General features: G+C 37.7%; 1 protein-coding gene across 2 annotated transcripts in view; it reads right to left on the bottom strand.

Moving 5' to 3' along the window:
* PLCB4 (phospholipase C beta 4) overlaps positions 1–18,735 on the bottom strand; it is a 415,371-nt gene that overhangs the window by 177,812 nt on the left and 218,824 nt on the right. For both annotated transcript variants that reach the window (XM_025399657.1, XM_025399656.1), the window contains one exon: positions 1,869–1,967. In XM_025399657.1, coding sequence (XP_025255442.1) covers positions 1,869–1,952 — 84 coding nt within the window. In that variant the 5' untranslated portion in view covers positions 1,953–1,967. The remainder of the gene's footprint in view (positions 1–1,868; positions 1,968–18,735) is intronic.

Here is an 18,735-nt window from a genome sequence, read left to right as displayed (position 1 = left end):
TTTCACTTTTGTCAAGTACTTTATTCTCCAATAGCTTTTCCTCACATAACAGTATGAGATACACTGAACCAATGATTGCATGTAATCTTTTCAAAATTACCTTCTCTGAATTATTAGTCTGAATTGGAATCAACTGGATCTAAAATCATTTTAGATGCTAGACATCTACAAAGAGTTTGGTGGTTACAGGTATTCTGCTAGTACCTGGAGAGAAAAAGATAAGTAAAATACGATCCTTGACTTCAAGAAACTCAGAGAATAGTTTGAGAGAAAGAAACATTAAATAAAATGTGAAGGCAGTGTAAAATATGCAAGGGTAGGTCAGTGGTGGCAAAAAATAAGTTATCGTCTCTTATTGAATGGGTCAAGGAAGGTATCACAGAAGTGGAGATTTCTTATCTGGGTTCTGGGACGAGAGGAGTTCACCAATCAAACCAGTCGGAGCAAATGCATTTCAGGAAGAGGGAGTAGCATAAACAAACCATGTAGTAGAATAGCTTATGGGGGAAACTGTAAGTGGTTTGCTATAGTTGAAGTATACGGTGTATGTTGGAAACCGGAGAGAAATGAACATGAGGTAATTAAGCAGGAGCCAAATTATAGAAGACCTTGTATTTCATTCTGTGAACTTCCCTTTATGCTACAATGGGAAGTGATGGAAGCATTTTAAACACAGGAGAAATGGGATCTGCTTTATATTTTTAAAATATTACTCTATGATCTCGACCACGGGAGAGAGAAAAAAAGAAAAACAAATATGAAAAAAGACTAGAAGAAAACTGCAAAAGAATGAACAGTGCTTGTCTCTGGATGGCAGAATATTATTGTTTCATCTTATAGCAGAATGTAGTTTACTGTTATTTCAATTTCAGATATATGAACAGTCATCACTTCAATATTTTAATTCAAACAAGGAATAGTGACCATGTTTAGGTCCATCCTTAGCACTCACAATTTTGTTTACTGAAAAAGTGACTATCCTGTAAATCTAGAGAGTACTATGATACACCCTGCAGAAAAATTAAGTCAACAAGTATTAAGCTATGTCAGCTCACAGAAGACCTAATTTCCGCATCTGACAATCTCGACCTCTGGGAAGATCAGCGAATTAGCCACTTTAGACATTTCGTTGATTTTGAAATAACCAACTCTGACTCTAAATGAAGTTTTAATATGTTTTACATTCAACTTTGCAGTAAAGGAAACATCAATTTCATTATACACTCCTTCCAAAGTCACCTCAAATTCAAGTACAATAGAAGAAAAATCATGCATTTACAATGCAAATGAGGCTTTAATTCACCTACCCAGCCATTCTGAACAGATTGGTGGCCCAAAGCCCCTGCTCTATAGAAAGTCTGGAGTCATCACCACCTTGCAAGGGCACAGACAATAAATGATAGAATCAGAGGCATGCAAAGCTTTGGTCAAAATGGTTTGTATCAATGAAATGAACAAAGCAATGACTGGCACAAAGTTCAATCACTATTACATTTATAACACATACAAAGTTATATGTAGAAAGACTGCCAAAAGCACTGCATTAAGCAAAAACTGTTACTACATAAAACCCATCTGTAAACTGAGAATATTAATAGCAACAACCTCATAAGGTTGTTGTAAAAAATTTTAAAAAATCATACACACAAAATGTTTAGAAGGTCATCTGGCACATAGCGAGCACTCAAAAATTTATAGTATCATTATCATTATTACTCTATCTCATAACTTGCTTCTTTTCAACAACTCCAACCTATAAATCCTAAAGATGTTCTTACTTATGTCAAAGAATATGTACTCAATACTGTAATTGAAACTTAATAATTATTAGAATGTTTTGAGAGAAAAGATTAATAACACTTATTTACCTCTTCGTATCTGTCAAAAACTGCTCCTTCTTGCAAAAAGGAAGGAACTTCCTTCTGCCAGTTAAATTCATAAGGTTTGGCCATGATTATATTCAAGACCTAAAAATGAAAAGAGTAGCTCATTAGTACATAAAATGGAAAAACAATTGAGGATGGTTAATCACTTTGCATTTCTGTGTTTACGGAAGCTTTTCTTCAAATATGTGGAATACAGTTTTTTTCTTCTTCCCTTTGTCTGACCTCCAACTTGCTTTCTTTTCTCTAAACCTGCAGATATCATAATCAAGAAATACCAGAGGTGATCATTTGGGAAGTTTCCATTCTCTCCAAATCCCACAAAATAACAAGATGTGCATATATATATATATATATTTAAATCTGAAGGCACCAGATAAAATAAGGAAACCATAGACCAAAATCAATACATAAGAGAGGTCTGCTGTAAATAGCTAAGGGCACTATGGGCTTGAAGGTGAACATATGGGCAGGAGGAGCCCACAGGGTATAAGTTGCAGAATCACGTAGGCATAGCCAGAATTTTTTATAGCTCTTGGTCCTCTCTTTAGCCCTCTCTTAGGCTCTCTTTCCCCTACCCCGTTGTTCCTCACCTCTTGGGCCACGCGGAGAACAAGAGAACGTCTGGTTTTGAGACAGCCAGCTCATAGGGGGTCCCTGAAGAAACTCCAACCAGCCTGCCCACTGAGGTAGGGCCTCGGGATGTTCACAATGTTTGTAGCAGAGAGGAGCCTGGCCTCTCCTCCTTCTGTGTGGAACTTGGAATTCCAATGGCCGGGCAGGAAGCCCTCTAGCAGGGATTCTGGGCTTGTAAGAGTCCCTGTTGCCACCTTTTCTCCCTTTTTAACCCAATTAAACCCTGTCTTACTCATCATTTAAATTGTCTGTGAGCTTGAATTTTCATGGCCGTAGGACAAAGAACCCCATTTTCAGCTGAACTAAGGAAAAGTCCTGCAACAGTTTTATCATAGACAGTGAGTAGGACATTTAAAGAGAAGCTAGGCACTGTTCAGGGTGGCTCCCTGTAACTAGGAAGAACTCAGCATTCCTTTTACCCATTCTTGTTGGCAACATGGTACGTATGTGATAACTACAACCCAAACATCTTGCATGAGCATACAACAAAGAGTCACCAAATAGTTAAGCAATGCAAAGAACATGGAAGAACACCAAACACAGCAAGTAAAACTTACACCCAAGGAAAGACAGTGACCAGGAAAAACACGACCTGACTTCAGCATACTGATTTTTTCAGAGGGAAGACAGAGTATATTCTGTTCCTAAAATATAATTAACTACAGATACTAGAAATTTAAAACAAGATTGTTGAAATAATAGATGAGCTGAATTGTAAAGAAAACTCAGATGAAGTGTTGAGCCAAGGAATTCTTAAAAATGCAACACCAGGCCGGGCGCGGGGGCTCACGCCTATAAACCCAGCACTTTGGGAGGCCGAGTGGGGTGGATTACTTGAGGTCAGGAGTTCAAGACCAGCCTGGCCAACATGGCAAAACCCTGTCTCTACTAAAAAAGTACAAAAATTAGCTGGGTGTGATGGTGGGCACCTGTAATCCCAGCTACTCGGGAGGCTGAGGCAGGGAGAATTGCTTGAACCCAGGAGGTGGAGGTTGCACCAAACAAAGATGGCATCACTGCACTCCAGCCTGGGTGTCAGAGCGAGACTCCATCTCCAAAAAAGAATAAATAATAAAAAAAAAGCAACACCAAAAGAAATAGCATGCATGAGAGATATAGAAAATAGAAAGGAAAGGTTTAACAACCTTATATGGAGACAACGGAGGGATGGAAATAAAGCAACAGTAGAAGAACGTTTCTGAAACCTGAATATTTGAGTCCTCAGAGTGAAAAAATCCACTCATTCCATGTAGTATAAATGGGGAGAAAAGATATACACCCCCAAATATACCTCATGGTGACATTGAAGACACAAAATATGCAGAAATTACGAAATCTCTCAAAGATGCAGGAAGAGAAAAGATAATCTAGAGGTAAAATGACAATAAGACTGCTATCAGTCACATCATCCACAACACTAAATGCAGTAAGACAGTTTTAAAGTTCTGAGGAAAATAATTTTGGATTTAAAATTCTGTGTTCAATACTGTTTCAACTTTTGGGAGAAATATGTAGTTATTTACAGACTTGTAAGTAATCAGAAAGATTTAGCGATCTACTTTGAAAAATTTAATGCATTATATACTCTGTCGGGGGAAATAAATATAGAGAAAGAGATATGGGAAATAATGTTAAGAAAAATAAAGTAAAAAGAAACAATAGGCTTACTCTTAAGTCTTATTGTACTATGCCAAAAAAGTAGAAAAGAAAAAATAAATTTAAAAATTAGCCAACCCAAATCCTAGATTATATCAATATATGAGTTGTGGCCAGTGAGGTGGTTGGAGGAACGAAGTTTGAGACAAAGGGAAGTAAAACCATTTTGGGAGGCGAACAGAGTTACTAAAAACTCTAGACATTAGTAGGAAAATTGGAGTTTAAATATGGGTGCTATGAATTTAAGAGTTATCCTATAGAAAATTAAAATTAAAAAAATATAACTTCCAAATGATTAGCAGGGGAGAAATAGCAAAAGAAACTTGAGCCTCTTTTAGAAAGTAAGCAGATAAAGAATGGAGAGAAGACAGGAACATATTATAAGTAGAAAACACAAAATAAAATGACACATCACTAAGCACAGTAAATAAGAATTGGTTAAATTCACTTACAAAAGAGGTTTTCAGATTAGGTAAAATTATGGTTGTTTACAGAAATATTTTGAAAACTATCTAAGAAGTTTGAAAATGCAGGGATGAAAGAAGATACCATGGGCACATGCTAAGAAAAAAAAGAAGATAGGTATAACAATAATATGAGACAAAACAGATTCAAGGCCGGGCGCGGTGGCTCAAGCCTGTAATCCCAGCACTTTGGGAGGCCGAGACGGGCGGATCACGAGGCCAGGAGATCGAGACCATCCTGGCTAACACAGTGAAACCCCGTCTCTACTAAAAAAAATACAAAAAACTAGCCGGGCGAGGTGGCGGGCGCCTGTAGCCCCAGCTACTCTGGAGGCTGAGGCAGGAGAATGACGTAAACCCGGGAGGCGGAGCTTGCAGTGAGCTGAGATCGCGCCACTGTACTCCAGCCCGGGCGACAGAGTGAGACTCCGTCTCAAAAAAAAAAAAAAAAAAAAAAACAGACTTCAAGAGAAAAAGCAGAGACAGTAATAATACATCATATTAACTGCCATTAATATTTAAGCATGTCACCACACAGCATCAAAACATTTGAAAATTGACAAAGTACAAGGAGAAATTAGCAAAGTCACAAACAAGAGACAATGATTCTCAGAAATTAACAGAAGAAGACAAAGAAGTAAGAATCTTGAAGATCTGAATATCATACTTAATAATTTAGTACAAACAACTTAACTCAAGGTAACATAATTTAAATAACAGTACTTAATGAGCTTTATTCTCTCTCTTAATATATTTATTCTCTAAGTATATTATTTTTTTTCTTTCCCTCCTTTGCACCCTGGCTACCCACACACATGTGACAATCTCAAAATCTGATCACGATTAGGCCCTAGAGGAAATTTCAGCATTTTTCAACAGGCAGAAAATATGGTGGTCATGCTCATTGACAACAACAAGGAAATGTATAAATTAATGACAGAGAGTGTACAACATCTATATACACGGAAATTAAACATTCATACCCCCCCCACACACACACATACATACACCCCTAAATTATTCTTGAGTTAAGCAGAAATTATAAACATTTTAGAAAGAAAAGATGAGAGCATTACAAACCAAAACCTAGATATGTAATATGTACCCCCCCAAAAAAATTAGTAAAACAATGATGAGTAAAAGCAAAAGTTAATTGTTTTCTGTTGGATATATATTTGGCAAGTACTGAGAGCAAGAGTGAGAGACATAGAGAGAAGGAGATTTAGGTGGGGGCAGAAGGGAGGATGAGGAGGAGGAGGTGGCTGCAGCACAAACTCACAACATTTACAATGAAAAGTGGGATATAATTAAAGAAGGCAAATGTGAGCATTCTAAGAGAATACTGTGTATAACTTTAATCAGAATATTTTAAAAGCTAAATAAAGTATATATCTTTCAAAGTTAAAATACATTTGGCTTAAACGTAAAACTAAAAATGGAATTTTAGTTTTTTGAGGAACTAAATGATCCAGCAATCCCATTTCTGGGTATTTACTGGAAAGATTTGAAATCAGTAGGTCAAAGAGATATCTGCACTCCCATGTTCAATGCAGCATTACTCACAATATCCAAGTTATGGAATCAGCCCAAGTATGCAACAACAAATGAATGCATAGAGAAAATGTGGTGTATTATACACAGTGAATTCAGCCTTAAAAAAGGGAAGAAATTCTGTCATTTGTGACAACATGGATGGAACAGGAGAACATTATACTAAGTAAAATAAGCCAGATACAGAAAGACAAACATACATGTGCTCACTTACATGTGGAATATATAACAGTTGAACTCATAAAAGCAGAGAGTAGAACTGTGGTGACCAAAGGCTGAGGGTAAGGGGAACGTGGAGATGATAATCAAAGGATACAAAGCCTTCTATCAGTTACACAGAAGAAATAAGTTTGACTTTGAAACCTTTTGCATAGCCTGGTGAATACGGCATGTATGTACACACATAACCACACAGCTTCTACCCAAGGAGCTTAGAAACAAGCTTCCAAGGTAGATGATGTGCATCCATGCCTTCTATGCTATAAAACAGATCTGCAGAGAAAAATAGACCCACAGATCCCCCCTCTTAATAACCAACTACAGAGAGCTAAGTGCTAGCTTGAAAAATAGATTAAAAAACAACATGGTGGCCACCCCAGTTTGCCAGGCTGTGAAGAATGGTAGGCAAAACATCTCGTTCTGCAGGATTGTATGTGTTCTACGATTGTCTCACTCCTGACAACCATCCCTTTTAATTTGTCCCTTTGGTTTCATTTTAAATCAACAGGAGGCTTATGGATACAAAAAGTTTATATCAAAAATAAAAACAAACAAACAAACAAAAGCTGTTTACGGTTTGCATCATCTTTCATTGGTTTAACTCTGGTCCTCCCAGCATCAACATAAGTACCCCGTGTATGATGTTTCGCTACTATTCTTAACTAGTAAAATATTCATCTCTACCTTGGGTACTAATTTCATCACAATAGTCTCATTACATGAAGAACTTTGAGGGTGAAGGAGGCTGATGGAAGGAGGAGGGTAATTTTGACCTTAATCTCTTCTGCAGTGGAGGTGAAAGTTCATTTCATTGTTTATTCCTTCAGAGCACTGGGGTTCAGAACAAGGTAAGTAGTACTCTGGCAAAATGATGCTGGAGTATCCTGAATGTTCTCAATTTTAAACTAGTGGCTGTGGTCGAGGCTGTTCTTTGTGCTATCTGTGGAAAACTTCCTAGGGCCTGGCATCAGGGACACTAGCTGGCTTATTTTACATACATGGCACAATGATGACCTACAGACTAGAAAATGTTGACCCAGCCAATCGTGTTTGACAACAGTTTGATCCAGATAATTGATTTTAAAATGGGAACAAATGAAGGTACACATTATAGTCCCAGTGACTGCAGAGAATATTAAAGGGACAGTTATTTCTTTTTAAAAGAGGGGAGGAACTGGCCACCTTATAACTACATTGTTATTGCAATTCTCTCAAATCCCCACCCACAGCCAACTGGTTTAAAAAAAAAAAAAAAAAGGCTTTGATTGTACCATGCCAAAAGTTCCTCTTCTCAAATTCTCTAGCTTGCCTTCCAAGGCCTCATTTACAAGATATTTCAAGGTTTAATTGTCTCCTCCACCTCCTAGAATGGCATCGCCTCACCATCCAGTGCCCACAGGAAAGGATCCACCTTCTCCTTGAGGAACACGGAAAGTGAAAGAGAATTTACATTGTCAAAGAACAGACAGCCCGAAACCTCTTGCAGTGTAAACACATTGAGCAGTTACTGGAAGGAAGCCAGAAAGCTTTTAAATAGTTGCATTGTTTCTAAATCCTCGTGCAACTGGATCGGATTAGCTATTGCACTGGAGCAGAGGAAAAACTCTCTGGACTGCAGAGACTTTGGAAGCTGGGGACAAGAAAGAAGGGGAGTCCTGGAAGGTCTTGTTCCAGAACGAGTGGCAAAAGCTCCTTCTAAAGACGACAATGAGAAACTGGCAGAGTTAGGAGGAACACAAGGGGGCTGAGGCAGGCTGTCGAGGGGCCAAATATTGAAGTAGGACATGTGTATTACCCACAAAGATGGCCTTCCATCCATTTGGTTGGGGTGAACCAAGGAAGAGATTTGGTTTTCTTAGCCTACTTGGTTTTCTTATCCTACTCTGTCCTGAGTCTTTAAACCTGCTGTCTTGTCTTCCTTGCAAGACCTATAAGGTGGTCTTCAGGAATTACCAGACCACCTATCTCAGATGTGTTGGATCAACTGTAGAGTCAGCGCTGCTCACCCTCCCTCACCACCACCCCCACCCTAGACCAGTTTAGGTCAATATTTCCACAAGGAATTTTTTGTCTCTGGACATGTGCCTCATGTTCTGGTATAGAGTGAACAGAGGGCAGTATGTAAAACCAGGTATATCTAAGGTACCTGGGTATGGTAGGCTGAATAAATGGCCTCCAAAAGATACCTACCTCCTAATTGCTGCAACTTGTGAATATTACCTTACAGGGCAAAAAGGGACTTAGCATATGAGACTAAGTGAAAGATCTTGAGATGGGGAGATTATTCTGCATCATCCAAGTGGACCCTAAATGTCCTTATAAAAGGGAAGCAGGGGAAGTTTTGACACAAGCAGAAGAGGAGGAGGCAATGTGACTATGGAGGCGGAGATTGGAGTGATGTAGCCACAGTTCAGAAGAGCTGGCAGCCACCAGAAAGTGAAATAGGCCAGGAATGGGTTCTTCCCCACAGCCTGGAGGAAATGTGCCCCTGAAAATACCTTGATGTCAGACTTCTGGCCTCCAGAGCTGTGACAGCATAAATTCCTGTTACTTTCAGCCAGTAGTTTGTGCTAATTTTTTATAGTAGCCCAGAAAATGCATATATTGGGCCCCCTGAAGCTGAACATCTTTCTTAAAAGAACTAAAAAGTTGACAAATAAATTTGGAATGCTCTGATTTGAAGGGAATGGTCATTCAACATATGTATGTTCAACTGAATCATCAGAGGAAGACAGAAAGAAAAGTACAGAATAAACTTCATCTAGAAATGAATTCAGATCATTCTTGTCCTTCTGTTTCAAAGCCCCTTTGAGGACTAATGACATTACTTCTGCATACTTTTCCCCGGGTTCCAAATGTCTTGTAACAAATTTGCATCTTAGCAATAAATACAAACTTCAAATCCTGCAGCTCCCCAGAAGCCAAACAAGGTATTCTTCACTTTTTATTCCTATTTGTGAAAAAATGAATTCATCTGAAAAAGCATTTGCTTCTACTTGATAATATATAGCTTTCAAGTGAATAAATGCACCATGACTCAGTTATAAATTTTATCAAGTGTAACTTTTAACTTCAACCTTACGACAAAAAAATTTTCCAGAACAAATTAATCCCTTCCCCATCCAACCATACAAATCCCATTAAACCAAATAACCCATGACCTTAAATGACCTCATGATGGCACAACCAAGGTTGTTTTCCAGAACATAGAGAGTTGAGATAAATTTCCACTGACCAAAAGTAAATTAGCTGAATCTATCACGAGTATTTCAGTGCCTTGCTCTTCAATCTTCAAATAAGATATCCTTATATTTCTAAAAACAGATCAACAGATCAAAAGCTGTCATCAGATCATCCAGGGCTTTTAAATAAATGGCTTTACCTCAAGTAAGAATCTAATTTGACATTAATATATTGTATCATTAGTGATAACTTTCCCCATTTGCAAAAATACCTCCATTTTTATTAAGCCATTAAATAACCTTTTCAAAAATATACAAAGAGTACAGGATGAAAAATATGATAATATGCAATGCTGTTGAGGGATGGGGTGAAGGCATTCTTGTCTATCTGGTGAAAAAGAATTTTGTAATACATTTCTATAGCCTTGAAATATCCATACTTTTTTATCTAGTAATTCTACCAGTAGGATGTATCCTATGTAAATGTGTACAAAATCTATGTATAAGAATACTGTTGTGCTGTTTATGGTAGAAAAATATTGGTCTTATATAAACACCACTAAACAATTGATTAAATACACTCTAGTACTTAAATACTATACCTGTTAAAAACAATACTTTAAAGGAATAGTTATTTGCTTAACAATAGCAAATTTAGGAGAGTTTCTAAAAATACTCACAACTCTTGTGAAGGAAACACAAATGCTCTCAACATACAGTTAAGAAAATAAACAACCACAGGCTATAAAATTGCACGAGAGTCTGATCCAAATTTTTATGTTATATATTATATACATATTGCTTACAAATGCACACTATTTTACAATGGGAAAGACTAGCAAGACATATCAAAACAAACAGTAGTTTCATCTAGCTGATGCAATTTTAGGTAATTTTCTTTTCTTTAATACTTTCCTGTATTTTAAAATATTCATAGTGACTATAATTTTTATATCCCAGAAAAAATAGTTTCTAAAGCAAATGGAGGATACAATTTTAAAACTTGTTTCTTTTCATATAAATTAGTCTTAATGTCTATGTTTTCTAGCAGAAATCTTGGCAAGAACAAATAACAGGAAAAGATAAATACATAAAGCTGTAAAACGCTGTCCTTCCCTTTCAGAATTTAAAACCTTCACTATACAATGGGAGCCTTCACACATCCCAGTTATGACTGATCCTTATTCATTACTTAGTAAGGAGTTACTTAATATACTGACTGAAATGAATGTTAACTGAAACCTCTGCAATACTTATATTTGGGGAAAAACTGATTGTGATGGTACTGGAATTAGTCTTTAATGAATTCTGGGCTATAATAAATCTATGGCCTTTGCTATGATTTATCTATTGTAAAGCATCACATGATTAAAAACAATTTCCTGGAGTGTATTAAAAAACAACACAAATTGCATAGGAATAAAATACAAACAGAAAGCAAGCATTCACTATTTGTCCCTGCCTCTCGTACTTTAATATTAAGCATAATTAAGGGGCAAGTATAACTTCCTTAAAATTTAATAATTAAAAATAGATGAATAAAAACATTAAAGTGTATTGCCTTTATACATTTATTAGGTGACATTTGTTATCATGCTACAGGGGTCTATTATATCAAGATTTTACAAAACATGTCTAAAATATGCTTAGTTACCTGGGGTAGAGATCCAGGTTTATAAATGTATTAGGTGATGTTTGTGATCACGTTATAGGTTTCAATCTATCAGGATTTTACAAAACATGTCTAAAATATGCTTAGTTGCCTGGAGTATTTAGAGATCCAGCTTAATTTAAATATAATGAATAACTGTCAATATATTCTAGGGAAGAAAAAGTAATATCTTTCCTCATTCATCACAAAGTTCATGGCTGAGACCCTCTACAACAAAAGACAGATTAACAAGACAGACATACAAATTTATTTAATGTAAGTTTTAAGTGACAAAGGAGCCTTCAGAAACAAAGACAGAAACAGAGATAACTGTATAGTTCTATGTTTAGTTTTGATAAAGAATGGATAGTCATATAGAAGCACGATTAGACAAAAGTGGTTATGATATAATGGTCATGAACTGGGGGGAACTAAGAAGTCTCGTTAGATTCTTCTTAGCATCTTTGTGTTATCATTTCTTTCCTCTAGGTATAAAGTAGGATACCTGTCACATGAAGATGTCTCAGGAAAGAAGGTCAGAGATTGACCTTCCAGCTTCTGCAGTTTTCTCAATTTCCTTTAGCTCAAAATACTCAGTATGTCAAGGTGCCATGTTTTCAGGTATTGTGTTCTGAGCCCTGGCAATTTAATTCAATCTGCAATAATCAGTTTTCAAAGAAATCAGAATACAATGAAGGAAGTACAACAGCTTCCTAAGAGAAGAACTGAGTTGTTTCAAAAGATTGCTTCGATGTGGGTTGTTTGCCTGTTGCAATTCCCTTGGAAATGACATCTGAGTTCCTATGCCAGTCCTTCAAAATCCTCTAGAACACGTCAGGGAGCTGAAATTGTATTAAAAGTACATAGTTGTCCATGACTGAGGTTTTCCAGCCTGATAATCCCTTGCCATTCACCTTTAGATTGGTGCAGGCCAGGCTCAAGCTAGGGAGCAATAATGGTACAGGAGGGCTCAGTGGCAGAAGTGGAACCTATCTACACGTGATGTCCTCTGAGGGGTCATGTTCTTAAGTGCGTAGTAAGTCCACCCCTGGCTTAACAATATTTTGATCTTTCAGAAATAGAAGATAGTTTGTATATTAATCTTTTTAAAATTTCAATAGGTTTCTGGCGAACAGGTGGTGTTTGGTTACAGGAATAAGTTCTTTAGTGGTGATTACTGAGATTTTGTACACCCATCACCCAAGCAGCATACACTGTACCCAATGTATAATCTTTTATCCCTCACCCCACTCTCACCCTTTCCCTTGAGTCCCCAAAGTCCACCATATTATTGTTATCCCTTTGCATCTTCATAGCTTGGCTCCCACTTATGAGTGAGAACATGTGTACATACATATTAATCATTTTTATAGTAGTGAATTATAGAAGTGACTGCTAGAAAGAAATTTTTTTGATAGCATGCAAGATATATCAACCTTTAGAAAAAAAAAATATATATATATAGTGTTTGTGGTGGGGGGATACAGAAGCCTGAGGAAAGGAATGTATAATCTAACCGGGTTTCTCTCTTTCATAAATAATAAATCCATTTTAATAGAATTTGGTTTTGACATATCATAAATATGCTCCAGAGTAAAAATCATCTTCTTTCTTATCTTTTATGCCTCTGAAATAAAGTACTTCTGTTCTTACTAAGGGGCAGTAAAGAGCAAAGGGTATTTTATTGCTACTGAGAATTTAACATAAACAGAGTTAACATCATCAGCCCTAAAGAATATAAAAGTTCTGAGAAATAAGAGGATTAGGCCATCCTGGGATACTTGTAAATGAAAGACTCTAAGGGTTTTTTTCCCTCTCTCAGAAGTAGAACTTGTCACTGTTTTCAAGGACAGAACTAACAGAATACATGGTAGATGTCTATACTTTACCATGCAGAAAAGCAACAACTTCTCCCTTAGTAGGAGGTGGTAGCCATATGCAACCATTTTCAGGGATAATTCAGCCCTTTTTGCTCTAACAGTAGTAGTTCTGAGAAGGTCTGGGAAAATAGAAAACAAAAGGGCAACATGCACAAAATAAGTACAGTTTCAGGTAGAGGTCACAGATTATTCCATACTGGTCTCTCCTGGATCTTTCAAGGTGTTCTTAACCCAGGGCTCCCTGGTCACAGAGGACCCCTGTCTTTAAAAAGTCCTGGGGCTCCAGAGTGGGGACCATGAGATTGGAGGCTTAGGTTGGCCTCTTCCTCAGCTTAAGTTTCTTTTTTGCAGGAATACTCTTTGAGTTATTTCTGTTTAGCCAAGATGGGAACTCAAGCTGGGAGCATAGGGGAAAGACTAGAGAATCTTTAGGTCCCTGGATTTGCCTTAGATTATTGGTTCTTAAAGTATGGTACCCTGACAGCAAACATCACCTGGGACTTCTTAGAAATGCAAAATCTCAAGCCCCATCCAGACCTAAATCAGAAACTCTGTGGGTGGGGTCCAGGAAACCATGGGGTATCCAGCTAGCCAGGTGATTCCAATGTAAGCTAAAGTTTGAGAAAACAGCCTTAGATCAAGTCTCCAGCAAAAAAGGAAAAAAGGGGGAAGAGGAAAATGGTCTTTAAATATTTATCCAGCCCAGCCCAATTTACCAGGAAAAAGAGGCTGGCTAAGTATTTGGAACTAAAGCTTGGGTAAGTAAGAAAGACAGCCCATTTGTCTAGAATGCATACTTTTCTCAGGAAGTCCATGGGAAACTGAGCTTATGGAGATTCTGAAGGCCAGTACTTGCTTTCCATCCAAGACCAAGAGTAGATACTGAGGGCTTGGAGTAAATGAATAATTTTCTCAACCATTTTTTTTCAAGCCTCATCCTTAAGAATTAAGTAAGAAGAAACCAGTTAAGAATGACAAGCAACTTGAGGAAAGTAAATAAAGGGTGACTGAGTCATAACCAAACACTCAGCCAACACAACATCCCTTTAATCTGCAATGCAGACTTCGCAGCCACTTAAATAACTTCAAGCAGTTACCTCTTTTGGCCCAAACCATTATGCTCCGTGTTAACTACAAGCTATGAATGCTAATATTTCTCCTAAGAACTCAGAAAAAAAAAATTGGGTAAGAGTCACCCAGCAAATTCCTTTAAGTTTAAGGAACTGCAACTGACAAATGACCTGAAGAGAAAGATTATGTTAAAACACAAGGATTCCAGAAGAAATGTGCTCTCCGCTGTACTGGAAAGCAGCATCTTGCCTCACCGCCTTTCCCTTTACATTCTCCTCTCTGGATTCATCGGAATTGATTCCTTGCCCCCAGTACTGAGCATTTTGCACATTTCTCTTTTCTTCTCATTTACTAACTTACTGGTTATTTACTCTCCTAAACTTACTGGTTATTATTTAGAGAAACTGGATCAGGCACCACTCTGTATTTTCACTTAAGCACCTCGTACTTCCCCTCTTTGAAAAACTCACCACCCTACATGGTAAACAGCTATTTGTTTATCTGTATCATCACTATATGATGACTTCTGTGAAGGCTGGGGCCTTTTTTGCTACTATAGTGTCCAGTATATAGCAGTAAACAATGAATGAATGAAAGAATGAATGTATGAATATCTTACTACGTGGAGGAGCTCCCAACCAATCCCCAAAACAAATCAAGGCAGAAAGGACAATGGACTCTTCTCTTATACAAACACACACTTTATCTTTCCTTCCCTCCCTCCCTCCCTCCTTTCCTTCCTTCCTTCCTTCCTTCCTCTCTTTATCTCTTTCTCACAGAGTCTCTCTCTGTCACCCAGGCTAGAGTGCAGTGACTTCTTTCCTTCCTTCCTTCTTTCCCTCCCTCCCTCCTTCCTTCCTTCCTTCTTCTTTCCCTTTCCTCTTTCCTTTCCATTCTGTTCCATTCCATTCTTTCCTTTATTTCCTTATTTCTGTCTCTCTCTCTCTCTCTCTCTCTCTCTCTCTCTCTCTCTTTCTTTCTTGAGTCTCACTCTGTCACCCAGGGTGGAGTGCAGTGGCATGATCTGGGCTCACTGCAACCTCCGCTTCCCGGGTTCAAGTGATTCTCCTGCCTCAGCCTCCTGAGTAGCTAGGATTACAGGTGTGCACCACCACACCCGGCTAATTGTTGAGTTTTTAGTAGAGACAGGGTTTCGCCATGTTGGTCAGGCTTGTCTCAAACTCCTGGCCTCAGGTCATCTGCCTGCCTTGGCCTCCCAAACTGCTGAGATTACAGGAGTGAGCCACTGTGCTCAGCCAAAATGCACACTTTAGTACCATTTCTGCGTATACCTGCTTCTCTCTCCAGTATCTTGAAATGCTGTTCACAATGTTTTGTTCTCAACTCACACCCTGCTGCCTGCCTGCTGCAGGCTAAAATCAGGCCTGTAGAACGAGTTTCCATTCTTTACTAAGTTTGACAGCCTCAGTTGTGCCTATAAATAATTTCTAGAATAAACATCCCAACCACACCTCTACAGCCTGAACCTCTGATCTCCTTAGACCCTCTGACCACTGTCCCTTAGTAAGGGCTATTCAGATTGGCATCTAGGTCCTCACTGGTGGGGCTTGACCCTGGACATGTCCTCTTGAGGTGTGTGGTGTTCTTATCCCTAGAGACTGTCTCTTTAGAGGACACCTCTGGGCAGCTTATAAGGTCCTCCTGTCTCTTATGCCCAGCCCTCTGTACTTTGCCCTTCATTTGCCCTTGAACTGCCTGCCACAATTATTAGGCAAAACATCGCCAACATGAATCATATATGTCAAGAGGGAAAGCTCTTTTTAGAAGCCTGATTTTGCCTTAATTATTGGACTATTTCAAAGGAAGATTTTTATTTTATCTTCACTTGAATAAGCTCTCTGAAGGTTGCCTCAGGCGTGAGTATGAAGTAAGCCTGAGGATTGTAAAATGAGACTTCAAAAAAATGGGCAAAGTGCTCTGGAAAGCAGCAGGCACAAATTCAAGGACTCAAGGCATCCCTTATTTTAAAACTATTTTCTGATTAAAATAAACACACACACAACGAGCTCTTCAATTTAATCAAAATTCCTTGTATTTAAAAATTCTCCAAGCTACTTTTATAAATAGGTCTTTGCTATTATTATACAGGAGTCATAAGAAGAGGATAAAGCCTAAGACCATGCATATTAGAACTGAGCCCAGACCATAGAAGGAGAAAATAAAACATTCCTCCTCAAGTTTTCAAGCTTAAGGATATCCGAAATCAACAGTCTTTATATGTTCATACACACAGGGGTACTGCCCCATGACCTGAAAGGAACCTTTAGTCAAAAAAAATGTCACCTACATAAATCTCAAATCTCACACAAGGTCATTTATCTCCTTATGTGTCCAAAATTGTTCCACCTGAAGTCCAAAAGCTTAAAGTAAGTACAGAGATGGAACTAATAAAATAAAGATAGTGAGAAAAAAAATTACATGGAATTCGAGGTTTGGGGAGATTGATTTAATTTTTTTATACATGCACATTATTTTCAAAATCTCTAAACCTTTCTTCCTCTTTGTCTTTTTTATGCACAAAAATACATCCAGTCTGAAAGGAAAAGGAAACAAAATCCTTAATCAATCTCAGTTAGCTTATGTTAAAAGTATTACCTTTTCAGACCCCTCCTCCTCAGGTTTGGCATTATTAATTAACTACTACTTCAAATAATGGGAAATCTACTGTGCAAATTGGTTTATGTAAGTGAGGCTGCACATTAAAACTAGGTGTAAATATTAGATGCTGTCTTTGGCTTTGTCTGATAGACCAGCAGGGAGAGTGGAGTTGGAATTGAGTCTATTTCATTCACATGAGAAATACCAGCAATAACATTCACACAACTTGAAATAAATCTAATGTGACATTGGAAAAGTGAATTAGAAAGATACAAAGTTTATGGTTTTATAAGTAATTTGACCATCTTTAAAATGAGTCTGCATTTGATTATATATTACACTGTTTCCACAATTAATATTAAATTAATATGAGCTATATAGCATGCTGGAATGGAAACAGAAGGGCAATCGGAGATGAAAGACCTGCATTCCAGCCCCAGCTCTGTCCCAACTAGGTGTGTGATCTTGAGGAAGACCCTTAACCCTTTGAGCCTTAGTATCCTTGTCTGTAAAATACAGAGGCTGAAACAGTAATTTATCTGATGCTTTCTTAGCTTATATTAGTTTGATCTCTGTGATGCCAAAAAAACATTAGTTTGATTAAACATTATTTGAGCTCCTGTGACATATAAATGTTATTTAAGAACCATATATATCCTTCCTGAAATATATTTCCAAAAATGAAAAAATGAATGCCACATTCAGATGGGCCAAGTAATATTTAAAACAATGCATTACTATTGTGTATTAAAGAGTCACTGACAGAGTAATGACATAGTGGCATTTCTAGAACAACTCTTCAGTATCAAAGCACACTTTCAAGATGCCAAATCCTTGCCCAATTCTTGTAAGGTCAACAGTCTTCAAATAATTGTCCCTTTCATAAGATGGGTGCTTTTATTGGATTATTTTAAAACATGTTTGCTGCCATTGCTTATATAGAAACTGAAAAACATCCCTCACTCTAACAAGGCCCAGAGGCAATAAGGAGGATATCAAAGGTCAGAGAGTTGGATGTGAAGCAATTCCCAAGAGTTCACATGGTGTTTTATTTTAGCAAATTTCTTTACCTTCTAATTCAAACCATATCCACAGGCAGGGAAAGAGAGAGAAAATGGAGCTTCTTTAACTAAATTCCCTGCCCCTTGTTAGACAGATCCTTGCTTTTCCCAAGTGTCAGTACTAACAAACAGTTACAAAATTGCTTTGGTCCTTGTGTCTGCAATCAATTTGTTTTGTTGTTGTTGTTGTTGTTTGTTTTTTTCTGAAGGGATAAAGTTTGATCCAGCATATTCTAAAATGCTACAAGACTCCCAGCAAGTTTCCAAGACACATCAGAAAGAACTCAATGGCCTGACCTGGAGATCAGGAGGATGACATTCTCATTAGGCAAGAGATGCTGGACTTTCTGCAGTAATCAGAAATGAAAGTTACCACTCTGCTCTAAAAGCTTATGCTAGGGGCTATTTACCACTGACGTGACACACTTCTAGAAGCTCTCACAATAAAGGCACTCAGCATCCATTTACTGTTTCACCACTTACCAACTATTTTTACATATTCTCTTGAAGTTAGAAATCTTAACACAACTGGAAAAACGTGGAAAGTAAAGCTCAGAAAGCTTAGAATCCCTCAATTATGGTAGAACTATTAATAGAATTTAACAAACCTTTTGACCGAACACCCTCATTGTCTGACCTTGGTTCTCATGACGAAAGTTCCTTAATTTCAAGTAAAAAACACTCTAAAGATATGGCCTCCAACCAAAATGAGGGAAACTCATCCTTTCCTGGGACTGTATTTAAGCTGCTTTAATAAGGGGTAGTTAAATCAAAAATAAGGATTCCTTCAATAAAAGACCTGCCCACATTACTATCAGTATCCAATTTCCCACTTTGAAGTGACCTGAGGACAGAGATCCTG

This window comes from Theropithecus gelada, chromosome 10, assembly GCF_003255815.1.
Source record: "Theropithecus gelada isolate Dixy chromosome 10, Tgel_1.0, whole genome shotgun sequence".
Lineage (NCBI taxonomy): Eukaryota > Metazoa > Chordata > Mammalia > Primates > Cercopithecidae > Theropithecus > Theropithecus gelada.
This window is presented reverse-complemented; position numbering and strand designations above follow the sequence as displayed.